This window comes from Apostichopus japonicus, chromosome 2 (genome assembly GCF_037975245.1).
Source record: "Apostichopus japonicus isolate 1M-3 chromosome 2, ASM3797524v1, whole genome shotgun sequence".
NCBI classification, from domain to species: domain Eukaryota; kingdom Metazoa; phylum Echinodermata; class Holothuroidea; order Aspidochirotida; family Stichopodidae; genus Apostichopus; species Apostichopus japonicus.
In genome coordinates, this window is record NC_092562.1 from 13837172 (window position 1) to 13855332 (window position 18161).

The following is an 18161-nucleotide window of genomic DNA, read 5'->3' on the forward strand; positions in this document are numbered from 1 at the left end:
TAAAAGCATGCTAGGCGGCCTAGTAATTTTTTTGTTGCGAAACTGAAGGTGGCACTGGAGTGTCATAGTATCATACCGATCTGGAGGTCGATGAGGTTTAGTCATTGTTATGGCAACAACGAAATATTAAAGTTTGCTATGGCATTCTGATGGTAGACATAGCTTATAAATGCCATAAGATGTCATGTGTAAATTAATTCTTAGGTTTGTGTTATCTTTTAACTTTTCTTTTAAATGCCGAAATAGGGACCTTTATTAGGGGTGGGGCCAAATGAGCTGACTGGGGGCCATGTAGGGGACTGGGGGGCCCTGATGATGGTCCCTTTTGTTAATATCTGAGTTTGTGGTGCATGGTAACTGGTTGTTTCCAAACCCCACCAGCTGTCATTAGCACGGGACCTCTTGCAGGAAAGCCCAACTTTAGTATTTTCTTCGTCTGCACTATACCCAGCAAATAATTTATCCAGTATCCCTTCTCATTTTGCTACACAATCTGGTCAAATTCCTACACCAATGGAAAAATTGTGTAGCAGTTTTTTGCATGCATAACCCTAGTGTTTTCAACGATTTTAAGCTAAAGAAATGAAAAACCTCAGAACTGCTACGCAAAATTTGAGCACTAAATTATTCCCTGGTACCCCCATTCTCCATGCTCTAAATATCAAAGCTGTAGTCTGGACCTGAGTCCTGACTCGGGTCCACTTTTGCTGGACTGGGACTCGGGGGGGCCTTGGACTCAGCAGTCCACTAAATGAAATGCAAGTACTCAGATATAATTAATTAATTGTAACAATAATGTTATATCTGCACATCCCACATCAGCACTATAGTAAGCCTATCAGTTCTTCACCAAAGGTATATATAAGGATCTGCATCCATTTATATTAGTACTGTTAATGAGGTTATATCTCTATGTTCTGACATCTCTATGTTCTGACATCTCTATGTTCTGACATCTGTATGTTCTGACGTCTCTATGTTCCGACAATTTTTTTGGACTCAATTTTTTTTACCCAAATTTTTTCGGACTTAACTTTTTTTGGACCCAAATTTTTGACCAACATGTTTTCGGACCAACTTTTTTCGGACCAAAACAAACTCATAACAAAATTTGGGCCCTTCTTTTGCGTGAAAAAAATTGTGGTGCGTCCAAAAAATTGTGTCCCCCAAAAAAAGGTAGGTCAGAAAAAATGTTGGTCCAAAAAAATTGAGTCCCCCAAAATAAATTGGGTCCCCAAAAATTTGGGGCCCAAAAAATTAAGTCCACCCAAAAATTTGGTCCTAAAAATGGGGGACCAAAAAGATTGAGTCTCCCCCAAAAAATTGGGTCAGAAAAAATTTTGGTCAAAAAACATTAAGAGTCCAAACAAATTGTTGGAACATAGAGACATTGGAACATAAGACGTCGGAACATAGGGATGTCACCGTTAATGAGGATAAAATGAACATGCTATGAATTTATCTATGTTTTTCTAGCTCTGCACAGGTTCACTACACTCTTTTAAAAATTAATCACTATATACAATTGCTACCATGCAGTACCAGTTAATCTCTTTAAAAATAGGCCTCTGATTCCACTTAAGTCATATATGTACTGTAGTTAACAGAAAATAATAGCAAGGAACTGAAAAGTCTGTATAGGCCCCAAAGTAAAGCACTCTATAATTGTTAGAAGTTTCCAAAGAGTACATTCCTGGAGGTCTTTACTTGCCAAATTGTTCTCAGATATTTGAAATGAACACATAAGAAGACTGAATGTCCCAGTGAGGTACATTTCCTCCAAGGTGGTAATAAAACAGTTTAAGAATTTTGATCAAATGTGACCATATTTGAATATCTGGCATATTTGGGGCCAATACAGCATAACATTAAGAATTTAGAAGATTGGGTTCTGAGAAGATTCTGTGCATCCCAAATGAACACTATAGTAAGCCTATCATTTCTTTGTAATAGGTATATGGATCTGTTTTCAGTGATATAAGTTGGGAAAAGTAAAACATTTCGACAAATATTTTCAAATTATTACACGTCTTAATTCTTTCAAATATTTTAGGCACCATAATACACGATTGTTTGCTTTGAATTTATCTACAGTAAAATCTAGCACTGTACACTATTTAACAAATTATACACTAAACACTTGCTAACATGCAGTACTAGTTAGTTTATCTCTTTAAATATAGGCTCTCACTTTAGTTTTATTGTTGACAGAAAGTTAGCCAGAACTTAAGAAGCTTAGCAGATTAGTTGTCTGTGAGCCACACTAAATTCAGTAGGGCTAACAGTGGGTTCTTTGTTATGCCTGAATAGTTTAGGACAGGCAATCAATGTACCTATCCATAGGAGCCAGATGAACCTGTAACAATGGAACTTGAACAAGTAAATGGTTGTGATTTACCAGGCTACTTAAAGGTAGTCTGTATAGTCCCCAATTATAGCACTCTACTTACTGTAGGGTGATCAATGTAGTAGTAATGTTGCTTTAAATGTTGCCTTTATTGCATAGGCGTACAGGACCATTTCAGTTTGGGGGGGGGGGGGCAAAAATTGTTTTGCCCGAAAGTTATATATATATATATATATATATATAATATATAACGAAAATCCACGTTTACTCCAAAAGAAAATATTATTAGAGAAAACCAGAGAAATAAGATGTGACTCATAATTGACAAATAAGGAGTAAGTTTTAGAAAATATATTGGAATTTTCGGTCCCCCTGGGACCTTCGTCAGCAATACTTGGCAGTCGAATGAGAAGTACAAAATGTGACACAATGAAAGTATGACGCTAGATAAGTGTAAGTTGCAATGATGGAATTAAAACCAAATAAACCATGACTTTACAGGAAGCGGAGAATTTTTGTTAGATTCTCTTTAAGAGAATCCTACTCCACACACTTGAACATTAGAACCGAAACAGTACCTCTTACTCATCAATTTTTTGAGCAAACTTTAGGTAAATTGTTTTTTTTACTCCTCTTGACTATATATGAAAAATGCATCAGTAGGGTCCACGGCCCGCTGAGCCCCTAGCATCATCTATATAGACTTAACCTTTTATGAGAGCTTCTGCCGGGTCTCTTGACCCTTATTTGTATACATGCCTTTTCATTTATTTGAAAAGATATAATTAAAATTAGGCTTAATTGGTATTCCGCCTGGAACAAGGCAGACATTTTGGGATTATGACAATTACACATTTTATGCTCACCTAGTTCTAACAATATAGTTTGTAGAAGACACTTTCAAGGTCTGTATTCCTTTAGAATAATCTCTTTCATGTTTAAGAAGCATAGATGCAACATGGTGCTATTTTTGGCATCAAGGGCTGATTTTTCCCACTTATTGCTAATCATTTGAATATTGGTAAATGCATTTTGGGAAATGCATCTTGGGAATTCCCCCTCCCCCTCCCCCTCCCCCTCCCCCTTCCCCCTTCCCCCACAAAATCAAACAAAAGGTACCACAAATGTTGTGATCTGATATTTAACTTTAATCAAAGGTATATTGTTTACTTAAAAATATCCTGGAACACAAAGATTTTGGCATTGGAAATTGCCACAGAAGCAATCTAATTTATAAAATCAAGGGCTTTGCGCCTTTGACACTCAATGTGATAATGACATTATGTCGCCAGCATAAGTCAAAACATTTTTTATTTAACCTTGGAAATGTGTTTGCCCCTGCCATGCAAGCTTTCTGCGGATGCCCATGGATATACCACCCTTTTAGTGAAAGGTTTTGCCTTGTGACAATCAAACATTCTGTTTCCCCCTCCCTTCCCCCTCCCCCCCCCCCTTGACAGCACAGAGAAGCACAGTACAGTACATGCCCACATAGCTGGAATCCATCTTTCAATGAGGTAGACACTCAGCTTGTATACACAGAGAAACATGCTTGGATTGTTTTACTCTGGGAGCCTGTCCCATATGATTTCACCCCATTTAGCCCAGAAGGTTTGACCCCTTAAAGTTACTTAGACCATCTAGGTCATTCACAAAAAAATTGTCAGCTCAACCCCAGTGGTCGGGTTCGGACCCCAGACCCCCTGAAAAATAACCCCCCGGACGGGTTAATTTCACCCCATCTAGCCCATGGACCAAACTTTGTCAGAAGGAAGTAGTATGGCTGTACATTACAAAAAAGGCAAAACTGACAAATTTCCTGGTTTGGAAGGGGTTGTCAGACCCCCCACTAAGTCACCCCCAGTCGGGTTGATTTCACCCCATCTAGCCCATGGACCAAACTTTGTCAGAAGGAAGTAGTATGGCTGTACATTACAAAAGAGGCAAAACTGACAAAATTCCTGGTCGGGAAAGGGTTGTCAGACCCCCCACTAGGTCACCCCAGTCGGGTTGATTTCACCCCATCTAGCCCATGGACCAAACTTTTGCAATACCAAACTTTGTCAAAAGGTAGTAGTATGGATGTACATTACAAAAAAGGCAAAACTGACAAATTTCCTGGTTGGGAAGGGGTTGTCAGACCCCCCACTAAGTCACCCCCAGTCGGGTTGATTTCACCCCATCTAGCGACCAAACTTTGTCAGAAGGAAGTAGTATGGCTGTACATTACAAAAGAGGCAAAACTGACAAAATTCCTGGTCGGGAAAGGGTTGTCAGACCCCCCACTAGGTCACCCCAGTCGGGTTGATTTCACCCCATCTAGCCCATGGACCAAACTTTTGCAATACCAAACTTTGTCAAAAGGTAGTAGTATGGATGTACATTACAAAAAGTGTAAAACTGACAAAATTCCTGGTCAGAAAGGGGTTGTCAGACCCCCCACTAAGTCACCCCCAGTAGGGTTGATTTCATCCCATCTAGCCCATGGACCAAACTTTGTCAAAAGGAAGTAGTATTGATGTACATTACAAAAAGTGTAAAACTGGCAAAATTCCTAGTCGGGAAGGTGTTGTCAGACCCCCACAAAGGTCACCCTCACCCAACCCCAAAAGGCGAGTTCATTTCACCCCTTCTAGCCCATAGACCAAATTTTGTCAAAAGAAGGTAGTATGTCTGTACGTTAAAAAAAAGGAATATCTGACAAAATTGCTGTTCAGAAGGGGTTGTCAGACCCCTACAAAGAGCCCCTACCCAGTGTCTTTTACCCATGAACTGAGATGATAAACATATAAACATAATTATTACAAAAATAAATAATTAATGATTATATTTATGAGAGGAGATATTCTATGTAATTCAAAAGAGCCTTCAATGTCCATTATGGCTTGCCTTTCTTAATTGCTTCATCTTTTTTGGTGACAAGCAGTCCAAAGTTGCTAGGCAAGGAAGTGACTGAAACACAATGATGCTCCTGTTTTTGGTCAGTTTAAAACATTTTGATTTTTTTTTACTATAGCACCTAAGTAAAAATTATGGGTAGGCATCCCTGGCCTAATAAACATACTGATATAGATGAGAATCTTGTGGGAGGAGTTTCTCCTGCCTTTTGCTGGAAATGTTTTAATTCATAAGACAATACATTGACCCTCTTTGTCTTATGTCTGTATTACTGTACAACCTTGCCCACATCCTGTTATGTGACCATAGTTGGTCCTCCACTTTCACCAAATTGCTCTATTCCCATGTTTTATTCATGTAAAAAATAAGACCTGCTATAGTTAATGGCCTGCAACCCAGTTATCTGCTTGGTCCCATAATATATGGTGTTACAGCAGAGGTGGAACAAAAAAATATTGGGGACCCTTTGGCATATTAGATATCATTATTGGAACATTCTTCTAATTTCTGAAGCCTTTTCAAATAGTTATAGATATGACAGGTATATAATTGGTTAATCAAAGAAGTTTATTTGGGGGGGGGGAGGCTTGACCACTCAATTATATTATTGAAGCTGCCCCCCCCCCTCCCCTGCTTCAGCTGTTTTTGTGTAACGAATGCATACTTTCCTTGTGCAATTGTTTTCATTTCATTTTTGGCATTTCCTTAAATATATATCCTATGGGTTAGATTTCTATAGTAGCTCACATTGTACTATTGCAACCAATAATTAAGTACTCATATTGTTTCTTTTTAAACCTACAATTGGTAACATATGCCAGTATAAAGATTATTTGGTTGAAATCAAGGAATATTTACAAAATCTGGAAGTTTAATTTGATTTACATCATAGGTGAAAAGGCAGTATTCGCCCCCCCCCCCACAAAAAAAAAAAAAAAAAAAAACCAAGAGCATATTTCAACTATTTGATCTGTATTTAGTGTCTGATTTAGGGGGTGTTGTGGCGGGTGTACCCTTCCCCTTTCAGACCACCCCAAAAAAGTTGTGTTCCAGACGAGAATGCTGGAAAATAAGTGCATTATTCAAATCGTGCAGACACTACTTGTCTGAAAAATCAGATATCTGGATTTCCCTTTATTTTTATATCTAATAATTTTCACATTTTGAACCCAAATTTGGCAAATCAATCTTGATCGGGGCTTCATAACTGCGGTTTATCTGTCGAAAATCCTGTAACTGGTAAGCTTTACCTTCCGAAAACCCCTTCCCGACCAGCAATTTTGTCAGATTTTCCTTTATTTTAATGTACAGACATACTAATTCCTTTCGACAAAGTTAAGTCTGTGGGCTAAGATGGGGTGAAATCAACCTGCCTTTTGGAGTGGGTGAGGGTGACATTTGTTGGGGTCTGACAACACCTCCCCGACAGGGAATTTTGTCAGTTTTACTTTTTGTAATGTACATCCATACTACTAACTTTTGACAAAGTTTGGTTTTGCCAAAGTTTGGTCCATGGGCTAGATGGGGTGAAATCAACCCGACTGGGGGTAACCTAGTGGGGGGTCTGACAACCCCTTCCTGACCAGGAATTTTGTCAGTTTTGCCTTTTTTGTAATGTACAGCCATACTACTTCCTTCTGACAAAGTTTGATCCATGGGCTAGATGGGGTGAAATCAACCCGACTGGGGTGACTTAGTGGGGGGTCTGACAACCCCTTCCCGACCAGGAATTTTGTCAGTTTTGCCTTTTTTGTAATGTACAGCCATACTACTTCCTTCTGACAAAGTTTGGTCCATGGGCTAGATGGGGTGAAATCAACCCGCCTTTTGGGGGGTGGGTCAGGGTTAACTTTGTGGGGGTCTGACATCACCTTCCCGACCAACAAGTTTGTCAGTTTTTCCATTTTTGTAACATACTACCATGCTACTTCCTTTTGCCAAAGTTTGGTCCATGGGCTAGATGGGGTGAAATCAACCCGACTGGGGGTGACTTAGTGGGGTGTCTGACAACCCCTTCCCGACCAGGAATTTTGTCAGTTTTGCCTTTTTTGTAATGTACAACCATACTACTTCCTTCTGACAAAGTTTGGTCCATGGGCTAGATGGGGTGAAATTAACCTGCCCGGGGGGTCTTTTTCAGGGGGTCTGGGGTCCGAACCCGACCACTGGGGTTGAGCTGACAATTTTTTTGTGAATGACCTAGATGGTCTAAGTAACTTTAAGGGGTCAAACCTTCTGGGCTAAATGGGGTGAAATCATATGGGACAGGCTTTTGGCCTATTTGGGTTTAATTGTTATTTCAAAATTTCATCAATGTGAAGGTGTGACATTGCAAAGAAATAAAAGACAATTTGGTTTCCTTGTGAGGTTATTTTACAATAAAATGCATAATTGGACTTAACTTACAGAAAATATTTATCATTACAGGCCTTACAAGTAGTTTGTGTCAGTGAAGTTACTTGGTGCATTCAAACTATCCATGGGAAAGGCAATTCTAGTATGAACAGGAAATTTTCCCATTTGGTAGTTATAATGTAGACAACAGTATACTCCCATCTTATAAGGAAGAAACCATGGAAATAGTGCACTTGTTTTCTTTGGAACTTCGAAAGGAATGTATCAGATTTCATTTATAAACATGCCTTACAGCCAGATTGAACTCTCATGAATTCACTGTGTATAGTCATTACAAGAAGACCATAGGCCTATGTGAGAGCTGGATGGGATCATATGTCTTGCTACTGGGAACAGTCACTAGAGAGGAGGAATGCATATGGTATCACTACAAGCATGTACTGTAACCCATTTGCACAGTGATAAAGCTTATGCATTTGGAAAGAGTCTGCATAGAGAAAATTCATGCTCTGTCCAGGGAGTTGTTATGGACAACTCCCTGGTTAGACCAGTAGTCTCATTTTATTCACAACAAATGGGCACTTTATGAATAAACCATTTACTTTTTTGGGGGGTCATGTTGGGGGGAGGGTTTCTTTTAGTTTTGACTTCAAAGGTTTGTTAACTGCCAGGTACATTGTATTACTGTAGCGCTTCCATGGTATTAGCACATACAGTCTGCTTTATAGATAGTCAAGTTATCTGATTAAAATGTGAAACTCTCAGTACAGTCTAAAGAAGAGAAGTTTATTTCACTGGTAGCATTGTATCAGACCTTAAATGTTTTGGTTCCTTGTATATCATATTTATTAACGGGGTCACAGCCTCACAGGGTCAAATGTGTGAATATGCAAATTGTAGAACTGCAAATTTAAGTTAGATTTTAACAGGTACATTACATGATGGTTATATTAAACTTGGTATCATGCATATTACTATTACAGAACTTGAGAAACCACAGTGGTTATTAACCTTTAACACACGGCTAAGTACCGTTGTCTTTGAGATATTGCTGCTCTTGTTGTTTTATCTTATTTGTTTTTTGAGTTAGTCATAAACTAACATTTTTTGTCAAGTTTTGCATTTCCACGGTAACTCACATTAATTTTTGATGTTTTTCGTCTTCTCTTTGTACCATATATTGTACTAACACAACATTACTTCTTCTATAGTAGTTACCACAATGCTGACGGCATACCTAAGTAAAAAAAAAAAAAAAAAAATCAAAAATTTGCTTCATGTAGATTGTATAGGGAAAATTGAGTCGGTAACTCACGTACATATCTAAAAGTGCCAAAACTGGTAAACAAATTTTACTTAAAAAGTGTCCTCATACTAAGTGAACTCTAAGACAAGTGAAATTTGGTAGTTATACCTTACGTACTATAGTAAACATATAGGTTGCCAAAAAATTCCTATATCATTGTCCAGTTGCATAAAAATGATGCAAGACACGGTAACTCACGTTACAATTTGTCCACGCATAACAGTTAATAAAAAATAAGTTGCTGACACAATTCAATCTTACTAACTTTTATGTAACAGTTTCAAGCTTTAATAAAATTACTTCTTGTGTTCACTTTGTAACACAGTGTAACTGTTATTAACTTATTTGCAGTTTCATATTATGTAGGAATCACTGCAGTGCTCCATATCATTCAACAGTAGAGCCAATGAACAGTGGAGGAAATGGCCAAAACAATTGACATCAATGATAAAGTTTGTTAAATTGCAAGTGGCGAGGTTAAATAGGCCCTGTGATAGTATTGAGGAATATTTCATGTTGGATGTATCTATATGGTTATGGGTTACTATGTCTAACACTGTCTAACAGCATTAGCAGCCCCCGTTTCTTATATCTGGCCTAGCTTAATGTACCAAAATCAAAATTCCTTTTAGCATACGAAAGGGTTAAATTGTAAGACATTTACACGCACATTAACTAGTGTTTGCAAGGGGTATCCGGGTACCCACCCGTCGTGATACTACCTGGTTCCTAACTTATTACCCGAATCCTATGCAAAGTGTGACATTTTTTTTTGCATACCGATGGTTATGCAAGATTTTCCCATTGACTTAGTGTGGTGTTAGGCTACCATGTGGTCAAAGATAATAGCAATAATATAAGTATTCCATAGATATCTCATAACTGTGTCACAATTTCAGCAAATAAACAGATGGTTAGGCTAGATTACCCGATTGACTTAATGAGGTGTTAGGCTACCATGTGGAAGAAATTGAAAGAATTTTTACAATTATTATTTTTTCATTCATTTATTTCATAAATGGAAAGACTGACATTTACCAGATGTTATTAATGGATTATAGACGGGATAACTAAAAAATAGTAATAATCGCAAGTGGTTTTTAACTAATTGTTATTCCAAATACGATCAAACTGCGGGAATCACGCAATCGCGCGGCTAATGCGAACCCTGGGCCTGCATATTAGATAGTAGTGGTAAAAACTGTTTAAGAGCTCAATTGGATATTTATATGGGACAGCAAACATAAGCAGCGACGGCAGTGCGATGTTAGTAGTGATGTTAATTTATTAAAAAGTTAATGAAAGAAACAAGCAAATAGAAATTGCTGAGGAAGGTTTTATATAGGTCTAATCTTACAATCTTACACCTATTTGAACATGAAAACATTGTCAGTGGAGAATATAATTCATTTAGTATAGCATCCAATATGTAGTTTCTTGAAAATCGCGATACACAAGGGTAATTTTTTTGCCAGAGACTCGATGGGTAATGGCTCTCGGGTACCTGGTTCCTGATTTTTGGACCCTTGTGAACACTAATATTAACAATGATTATTAAACAGTGAAAACCACCAATTCAAATTTGAGTTCTCAAATCTTGACTCTGATAAAAACTAACTGAACTTCAACAACATATTTACAGTTTTAAGCCATAATTCATTGGGAATGAATTATTGTCCATTTCTCAACAACTCCGTAGAAAACTTGAAATGATCACGGTTGTTCACTACTTTTGGTTTTTAAGTTTTACTTTTGAGTTATACCTTGGTAGCATAATTGTCTACTACACTGACATTATAAGCATGATAATACTGTATGGTAACTCATGTAACATGGTAACTCACGTTACCATTTGCATCACCTACCCTACTTAACATAGTGGGGTGCACAACATTTCTTTACTTGTTTCACATTTCGGGGTGATGAGTAGAAACCAAAATCCAATTATGAGATTTTTAATAGTGTCATATTTGATGTATGGGGAAAAAATAATAATTTCAATAACTCATGTTACATCAGCTACAGTACATAGAGGTTTGAATAAAGCAAAAAATATATTATTTTTGATTATATATTCAAAAGGTTGGTAGTGATATCTGAAGTTAGTGCACTATGTAAGCAATAAATGTACAAATCAGTTGAGTAATACCATTTAATTTCTTAGGAGAACAAAAACAAATCTGTTAATAATTTGTGCACAAAATTTGCATTACAGCATCCTTTCACTTCATATGCAAATTTCTAAAATTCAATCAATATTTAGGAAGGTATCATATTGATTCCACAAACTTGGATATGTTTGCAACAACATTTAACCAATGACAAAATGTGATTGCAGATTTTATATTTTGAGCCCATGTCCACTTTTTCATGGAAATGCCCATTGGACATTTCTGTAATTTTAGTTGAAGTGGCATTTCTTACATTATTTCAGTACTTCTCACTTAAAAGATGAGCTAGCTACTTGGAACTACATGGAGCCAGTATCGGGTGACGTATGTATAGGTTTATTTCAGGTTAGGATGTCTAAAACATCATTTTGCTTCTGCTTTTAACTGCTTTCAAAGTCACTGCATGTGTTTTCATGATGTTATATGTTTTGTGATGTTATCTCTTTTTGTGTAGTTTCATAAAAGGATCACCCCACAACAGGACTGCTTCCATCATGTTGGACTAAAGTGCGATAAGGAAGGCTTTGAAGTGAGGTACAAGTGTTTGCCCTGGGGGAGCACCAAGCTCAATGGCTTGCTGAGCACTTGGGCCATTCTATGGCTGTTCACCATCAACATTATAGGCTTCCAAGCAGCACCCTAGAAAAGGCAAAAGTAGCAAAACTACTCATGGCAGTCGACTCGGGCAAGTCTTCAAATTTTGTTGGGAGGACCTTAGACGAGATCTCGTTGGACGAAATAGGTATGTTTACAGAAGTTAAAACTGCAATGAGATGGCTGGGCTGTATAAATAAATCAACGCACGTAGGAGAGCAGAACTACTGCACAACTATCGTATATGTGTAGATTTTGACTCGCAGATGAAATGCACCAAAACAAAAAATGAAATAAAAGTGACATCATGCAAAGTCTGCTGACAATGCTGGGGCATTTTGTACTACAGATCTTTGAAGATGACACCACCTATTTAAGAATGTATTTCTGATACTAGTCTGTACCTTGGGTCATTAGTTTTTAAAGACATATCCTTCATTCTCTAGATTCAAGTCACTAAACTGCAATATAGATGGTAGCTGCGGGTTGAATTTGTTGTTTGTGTGGAAAATGTATATATAAAAAAAAAAGCATGTTCATAAGTGCATCTTAAGTTTGCCTAACATTTATGTTTGGATCAATTACTGTTGATGTACTACTGGATTCAAAGTTTGCTAATATGATAGCTGGGTAAATTTTAAAGAATGAGGGCAGTGAACCAATTAGTCTACTAAGTATGACATACTTAACAACTCTTATAACATTAGTTAGGGTCTTCCAAATCTTGTATAAAACAATCCTTACATTTTATGAGAAATCATGTTACTTTCTGAGTGTTATGTAGGTTGCTGAGCTAATTTCATAGAAAAAACTTTTTCCTCTACAGAACTTACTCAGGTCTTGGAGGAGGAAGGTGAAACAATTGAGCAGAATGAAAAGATGGATAAAATGACTTCAGGTGAGAAATGTCACTTGTTGTGGCTTTGATCTAAAGACCTACTTCATTGAATGAATCAAAGTTTTGATGTGTATTAGTTTTATGTGTGCTGCTGTAAATGTAATGCATAATTTTATTTCTGTTTTACAGAAATTCCTGAACATTCTGAACAGATGTGTTATAGAGCTAAGGATGCTCAGCCAAGTACCTCAAAAACAGAAAGGAAACCAAAAAACACTTCCGGTAAGAAATGTTAGTTGTGGCTTTGATGTATATTGAGTGATGAAGGCTACTGAGTAGACAGATGGACTGTCTGCGTACTTTGTATGTTTATGGATTTCTTTCTCACCTGGTGATGGAGAAAAAATGAGAATAACTAACTAACTTTCCAAATGCTCATCTTGGAAACACAAATTGAGAAGCACTAGCAAAGCCTAGTTTCATAACAAAATACTTAAACTTGAGGCATAAAATTTGCTATGGTTGGTGATAGTCGATTGAAACAAACTTATTTTAAGTACATTTATTTTTCTATATATGTCCTGCTTTTTGAAGAGTGGTTAGCTCCTTTGTAGCAAACTTTAAGCAGCTTTTTGCATTTTGTCGCCATTTTCCACCCTTGTGACATGTCCATCAAGTTTTCTACATGTATCAATCACAAAAAAGCAAACTAAGATATTCAGCAATTCTTTTTCAGAAAATTTCTTTGAGACAATGTTGAAAGTTCTAACTTTTTTCCTTTAATTTCACCATTTGAAGTTAGATTTCTTCTTTTGTATGACGTTATGGCATTGTGAGGTCAATGAGGTTGTGAAAATCATACAAAAGGATGCAGAAAGTTGCAAACTTCTATTATCTAAATATTGATATATTTCTTGTCTTCAAGTATTATATAGATACTGCATACTTACTAAGACATGTCCTTGTTAAGTTTAAATTGTTATCTTGTCCTTTGATAAGAGAATAGTCTATCATATGCGTCCTAGCCACTTCATGTGTTGTTTCTGACAGGAATGTGTCATAAACTATGAATTCCACCTTCTGAAATTGATGAGTATACAGTATGAAAATATTAATATCTCAAAGAGTCAAGGAATTTATTTTGGTATGTTGCATGACTGATAGAAGTTATCCATTTATGTTTTTTGCAATGCCACAAAAATTTTCGACCTTGAGTCACTGTCTAATTTTGAAAATAACAATTATATTGATAAATGAAGTGACTTAGTTTTCCTGTATTTTTGCATTTCTCTCTTTAAAAGGCATTCCAAGAAAGTGGCCAGAAGAAGACAAGGATATTTTAACTAAACACTTCAAGAAATACATCAAGAGAGGGACCCTTCCTGGAAAGGATAAGATTTTAGTATGCATGGAAAATTATCCAGCCAATTTTTCAGGAAGGACCTGGAAAAACATTAAGGATTGCATTAGAAACATTTCATCATCATTAAAACTGCCAAGCATTTAGACGCCACATTTTTTAATTTTTTGGCTTTGTGTAGATGCCAAAGTATAAGTACTTTCCTAGAGTGGCAATGGTTTATTAGAGAATACTGAGTACACTTTTTGAGTACAATATCTGCTATCTTTCTGCTACATTTTTTCTGTTGAGAAAATAGTCCAGAATTGTGTCTGAGAGTTTGTGGAGGGGGGGGGGGGCGGGGACATTGGGGACAAGTATTATACAAAATTGGGGACAAGCATTATTACAAAATGACAAAAGTCCAGCGTATTTTCATAAAGTGGCAATGCCAGCTGCACTGGCATTATTAGAGAATACTGAGTACAGAGAATATACAGTTATGCATTAAGCATATACACATTCCACCATATTTGTACAAAATGACAAAGTCCAGAGTAATTTCCTAGATTGGCAATGCCAGCTTCTCTGGCATTATTATAGAATACACAGTAAGGTTTTTTACTGAGTACACTTTCTGTTCCATTTTTTGCTACAGAAAAAAGTCCAAAAGTGTGTCTAATCTGAAGTATACATACCTAGACTGGCTATGCCAGCTTCACTTATAGAAAACACAAGCATTATAGGAGAATATACAGTTTAATGCATTAGGCATATACACATTCCACCATCTTTTTACAAAATGACAAAAGTCCAGCATATTTTCATAAAGTGGCAATGCCAGCTGCACTGGCATTATTAGAGAATAGTGCATATTCTGAGTACACTTTCTGCTACAATTTTTTGTTCAGAAAAAAAGTCCAGAAGTGTGTCTGATAGATTGATAAATTATTAGAGAATACACAGTTAGGTATTCACTGAGTACACTTTCTGCTGCACTTTTGTTTTTGCAGGGAAAAAATGGCCAGAATTGTATCTGATAGCAGGTTGTGGGGAGTGGGGGTATATAGAACAATACACAGTTGTGCATTTGGTTTTGAAACAACTTTGTTTGTCATGGCAGCACTGCATTGATGTCAAATAGGGTGCCTTTGCCTACCTCAGTATTTGAGACAGTGGTCAGATGCTGGGGTATACACTGTAGTCCGTAGGACGGGGACATTAAATGGCGGTCCCGGTAGCAGGAATGGGAGCAAAATCACACACCTGCCTCGTTATCCTTTGAACACTTATCGTAAAGAGAAGGCTTGAAATAAGCCGGTGTTCGTCCACGATCTAACACGTATACATGGCCTCAAATAAGCTAATGTCAGGCTTCTTCATCTTTGGGTCTCTAAACTAAACTATTTAACATAAACAAGAGCATATACACTTTCCATTATTTTTGTACAAATGACAAAGTCTAAAGTATTTTCCTGGAGTTTCAATGCTAGCTGCATTGGCATTATTGGAGAATATAATTTTTTCAGAAACAAAGTCCAAAAGTGTATCTGATTGTGTGTGGGTGGGGGCACGATCATTATAGGAGAATATCCAGTAATACATTCCATATGCATTCCATCATCATTGTGCATTGGCATTATTGGAGATTATAATTTTTTTTTTCTCAGAAATAAAGTCCAAAAGTGTATCTGATTGTGTGTAGGTGGGGGCACTAACGTTATGATAGGAGAATAAACAGTTATGCATTGAGCATATTCCACCATCTTTGTACAAAATGACAAAATTCCAAAGTATTTTCCTAGAGTGGCAATGCCAGCTGCATGGCATTATTGGAGAATATAATTTTTTGTTTTCAGAATAAAAGTCCAAAAGTGTATCTAATTGTGTGTAGGTGGGGGCACGAGCATTATAGGAGAATATACAGTTATGCATTGAGCATATTCCACCATCTTTGTACAAATGATAAAGTCCAGAGTATTTTCCTAGAGTGGCAATGCCAACTGCATTGGCATTATTGGAGAATATAGTTTTTTTCAGAAACAAAGTCCAAAAGTGTATGTGATTGTGTGTGGGTGGGGGCTCGAGCATTATATGAGAATAAACAGTTATGCATTGAGCATATTCCACCATCTTTGTACAAAATGACAAAATTCCAAAGTATTTTCCTAGAGTGGCAATGCCAGCTGCATGGCATTATTGGAGAATATAATTTTTTGTTTTCAGAATAAAAGTCCAAAAGTGTATCTAATTGTGTGTAGGTGGGGGCACGAGCATTATAGAAGAATATACAGTTATGCATTGAGCATATTCCACCATCTTTGTACAAATGATAAAGTCCAGAGTATTTTCCTAGAGTGGCAATGCCAACTGCATTGGCATTATTGGAGAATATAGTTTTTTTCAGAAACAAAGTCCAAAAGTGTATGTGATTGTGTGTGGGTGGGGGCTCGAGCATTATATGAGAATAAACAGTTATGCATTGAGCATATTTCACCATCTTTGTACAAAATGACAAAGTCCCAGAGTATTTTCCTAGAGTGGCAATACCAGCTGCACTGGCAATAATGGAGAATATAATTTTAATTCAGAAAAAAAGTCCAAAAGTGTATCTAATTGTGCGTAGGTGGGGCACGAGCATTATAGGAGAATAAACAGTTATGCATTGAGCATATTCCACCATCTTTGTACAAATGACAAAATTCCAAAGTATTTTCCTAGAGTGACAATGCCAGCTGCACTACCATTATTGGAGAATATAATTTTTTGGAAAAAAAGTCCAAAAGTGTATCTAATTGTGCGTAGGTGGGGGCACGATCATTATAGGAGAATATACAGTAATGCATTAAGCTTATTTGCATTCCATCATCATTGTGCATTGGCAATATTGGATATTATAATTTTTTTTTCTTCAGAAATAAAGTCCAAAAGTGTATCTGATTGTGTGTAGGTGGGGGCATTATAGGAGAATAAACAGTTATGCATTGAGCATATTCCACCATCTTTGTACAAAATGACAAAGTCCAGAGTATTTTCCTAGAGTGGCAGTACCAGCTGCACTGGCAATAATGGAGAATATAATTTTAATTCAGAAAAAAAGTCCAAAAGTGTATCTAATTGTGCGTAGGTAGGGGCACGAGCATTATAGGAGAATAAACAGTAATGCATTGAGCATATTCCACCATCTTTGTACAAAATGGCAAAATTCCAAAGTATTTTCCTAGAGTGACAATGCCAGCTGCACTACCATTATTGGAGAATATAATTTTTTTTGGAAAAAAAGTCCAAAAGTGTATCTAATTGTGCGTAGGTGGGGGCACGATCATTATAGGAGAATAAACAGTTATGCATTGAGCATATTCCACCATCTTTGTACAAAATGACAAAGTCCAGAGTATTTTCCTAGAGTGGCAATTCCAGCTGCACTGGCAATAATGGAGAATATAATTTTAATTCAGAAAAAAAGTCCAAAAGTGTATCTAATTGTGCGTAGGTGGGGGCACGAGCATTATAGGAGAATAAACAGTTATGCATTGAGCAAACTCCACCATCTTTGTACAAATGACAAAGTCTAAAGTATTTTCCTGGAGTTTCAATGCTAGCTGCATTGGCATTATTGGAGAATATAATTTTTTCAGAAACAAAGTCCAAAAGTGTATCTAATTGTGCGTAGGTAGGGGCAAGATCATTATAGGAGAATATACAGTAATGCATTAAGCTTATATGCATTCCATCATCATTGTGCATTGGCATTATTGGAGATTATAATTTTGCATTGAGCATATTCCACTATCTTTGGGGAGGAGGGTGGGGGACACGAGCATTTTAGAAAATACACAGTTCTGTATTGAACATAAGCATATATGCTTTCCATTATTTTTGTACAAAATAACAAAGTCCAAAGTAGTTTCCTAGAGTGACAATGCCAGCTTATCATTATCATTATCCGAGAATACACAGTTAGGTATTCACTGAGTACACTTTCTGCTACAATTTTTTGGCAGAAAAGATCAAAATCGTGTCTGATAATGGGTGATGTGGGAGTGGGGGGTGGGGGAAACGAGCATTATAGGAGAATACACAGTTCGGCATTGAACATAAGCATATGCTTTCCATTATTTTTGTACAAAATAACAAAGTCCAGAGTATTTTCCTACATTGGCAATGCCAGCTTCACTTATAGAAAACACAGGTATTGCTGTATTTTGCTTCATTTTCCCCTGTAACACAAAGAGTACAATGTTTTCACATTTGTTATTATGGTTATTATTAGTTATCACTTGTTTGTATTTGCTATTATCAGTTATTTTGGT

At 36.9% G+C, this 18161-nt stretch overlaps 1 protein-coding gene across 2 annotated transcripts in view; it reads left to right on the forward strand.

Annotated features, from left to right (window-relative positions):
• The window catches only part of LOC139978947 (uncharacterized), a 43767-nt gene extending 25894 nt beyond the window's left edge, over nucleotides 1-17873 (forward strand). Inside the window, exons 3-6 of one of the 2 annotated variants that reach the window (XM_071989536.1) lie at nucleotides 11532-11819; nucleotides 12498-12569; nucleotides 12699-12791; nucleotides 13811-17873. In XM_071989536.1, the coding sequence (XP_071845637.1) occupies nucleotides 11675-11819; nucleotides 12498-12569; nucleotides 12699-12791; nucleotides 13811-14016 (516 nt within the window). In that variant the 5' untranslated portion in view covers nucleotides 11532-11674 and the 3' untranslated portion in view covers nucleotides 14017-17873. Of the gene's footprint in view, nucleotides 1-11083; nucleotides 11820-12497; nucleotides 12570-12698; nucleotides 12792-13810 lie in introns of those variants that run through there. The other variant, XM_071989545.1, reaches the window with a different exon arrangement.
• Nucleotides 17874-18161: the final 288 nt, after the last annotated feature.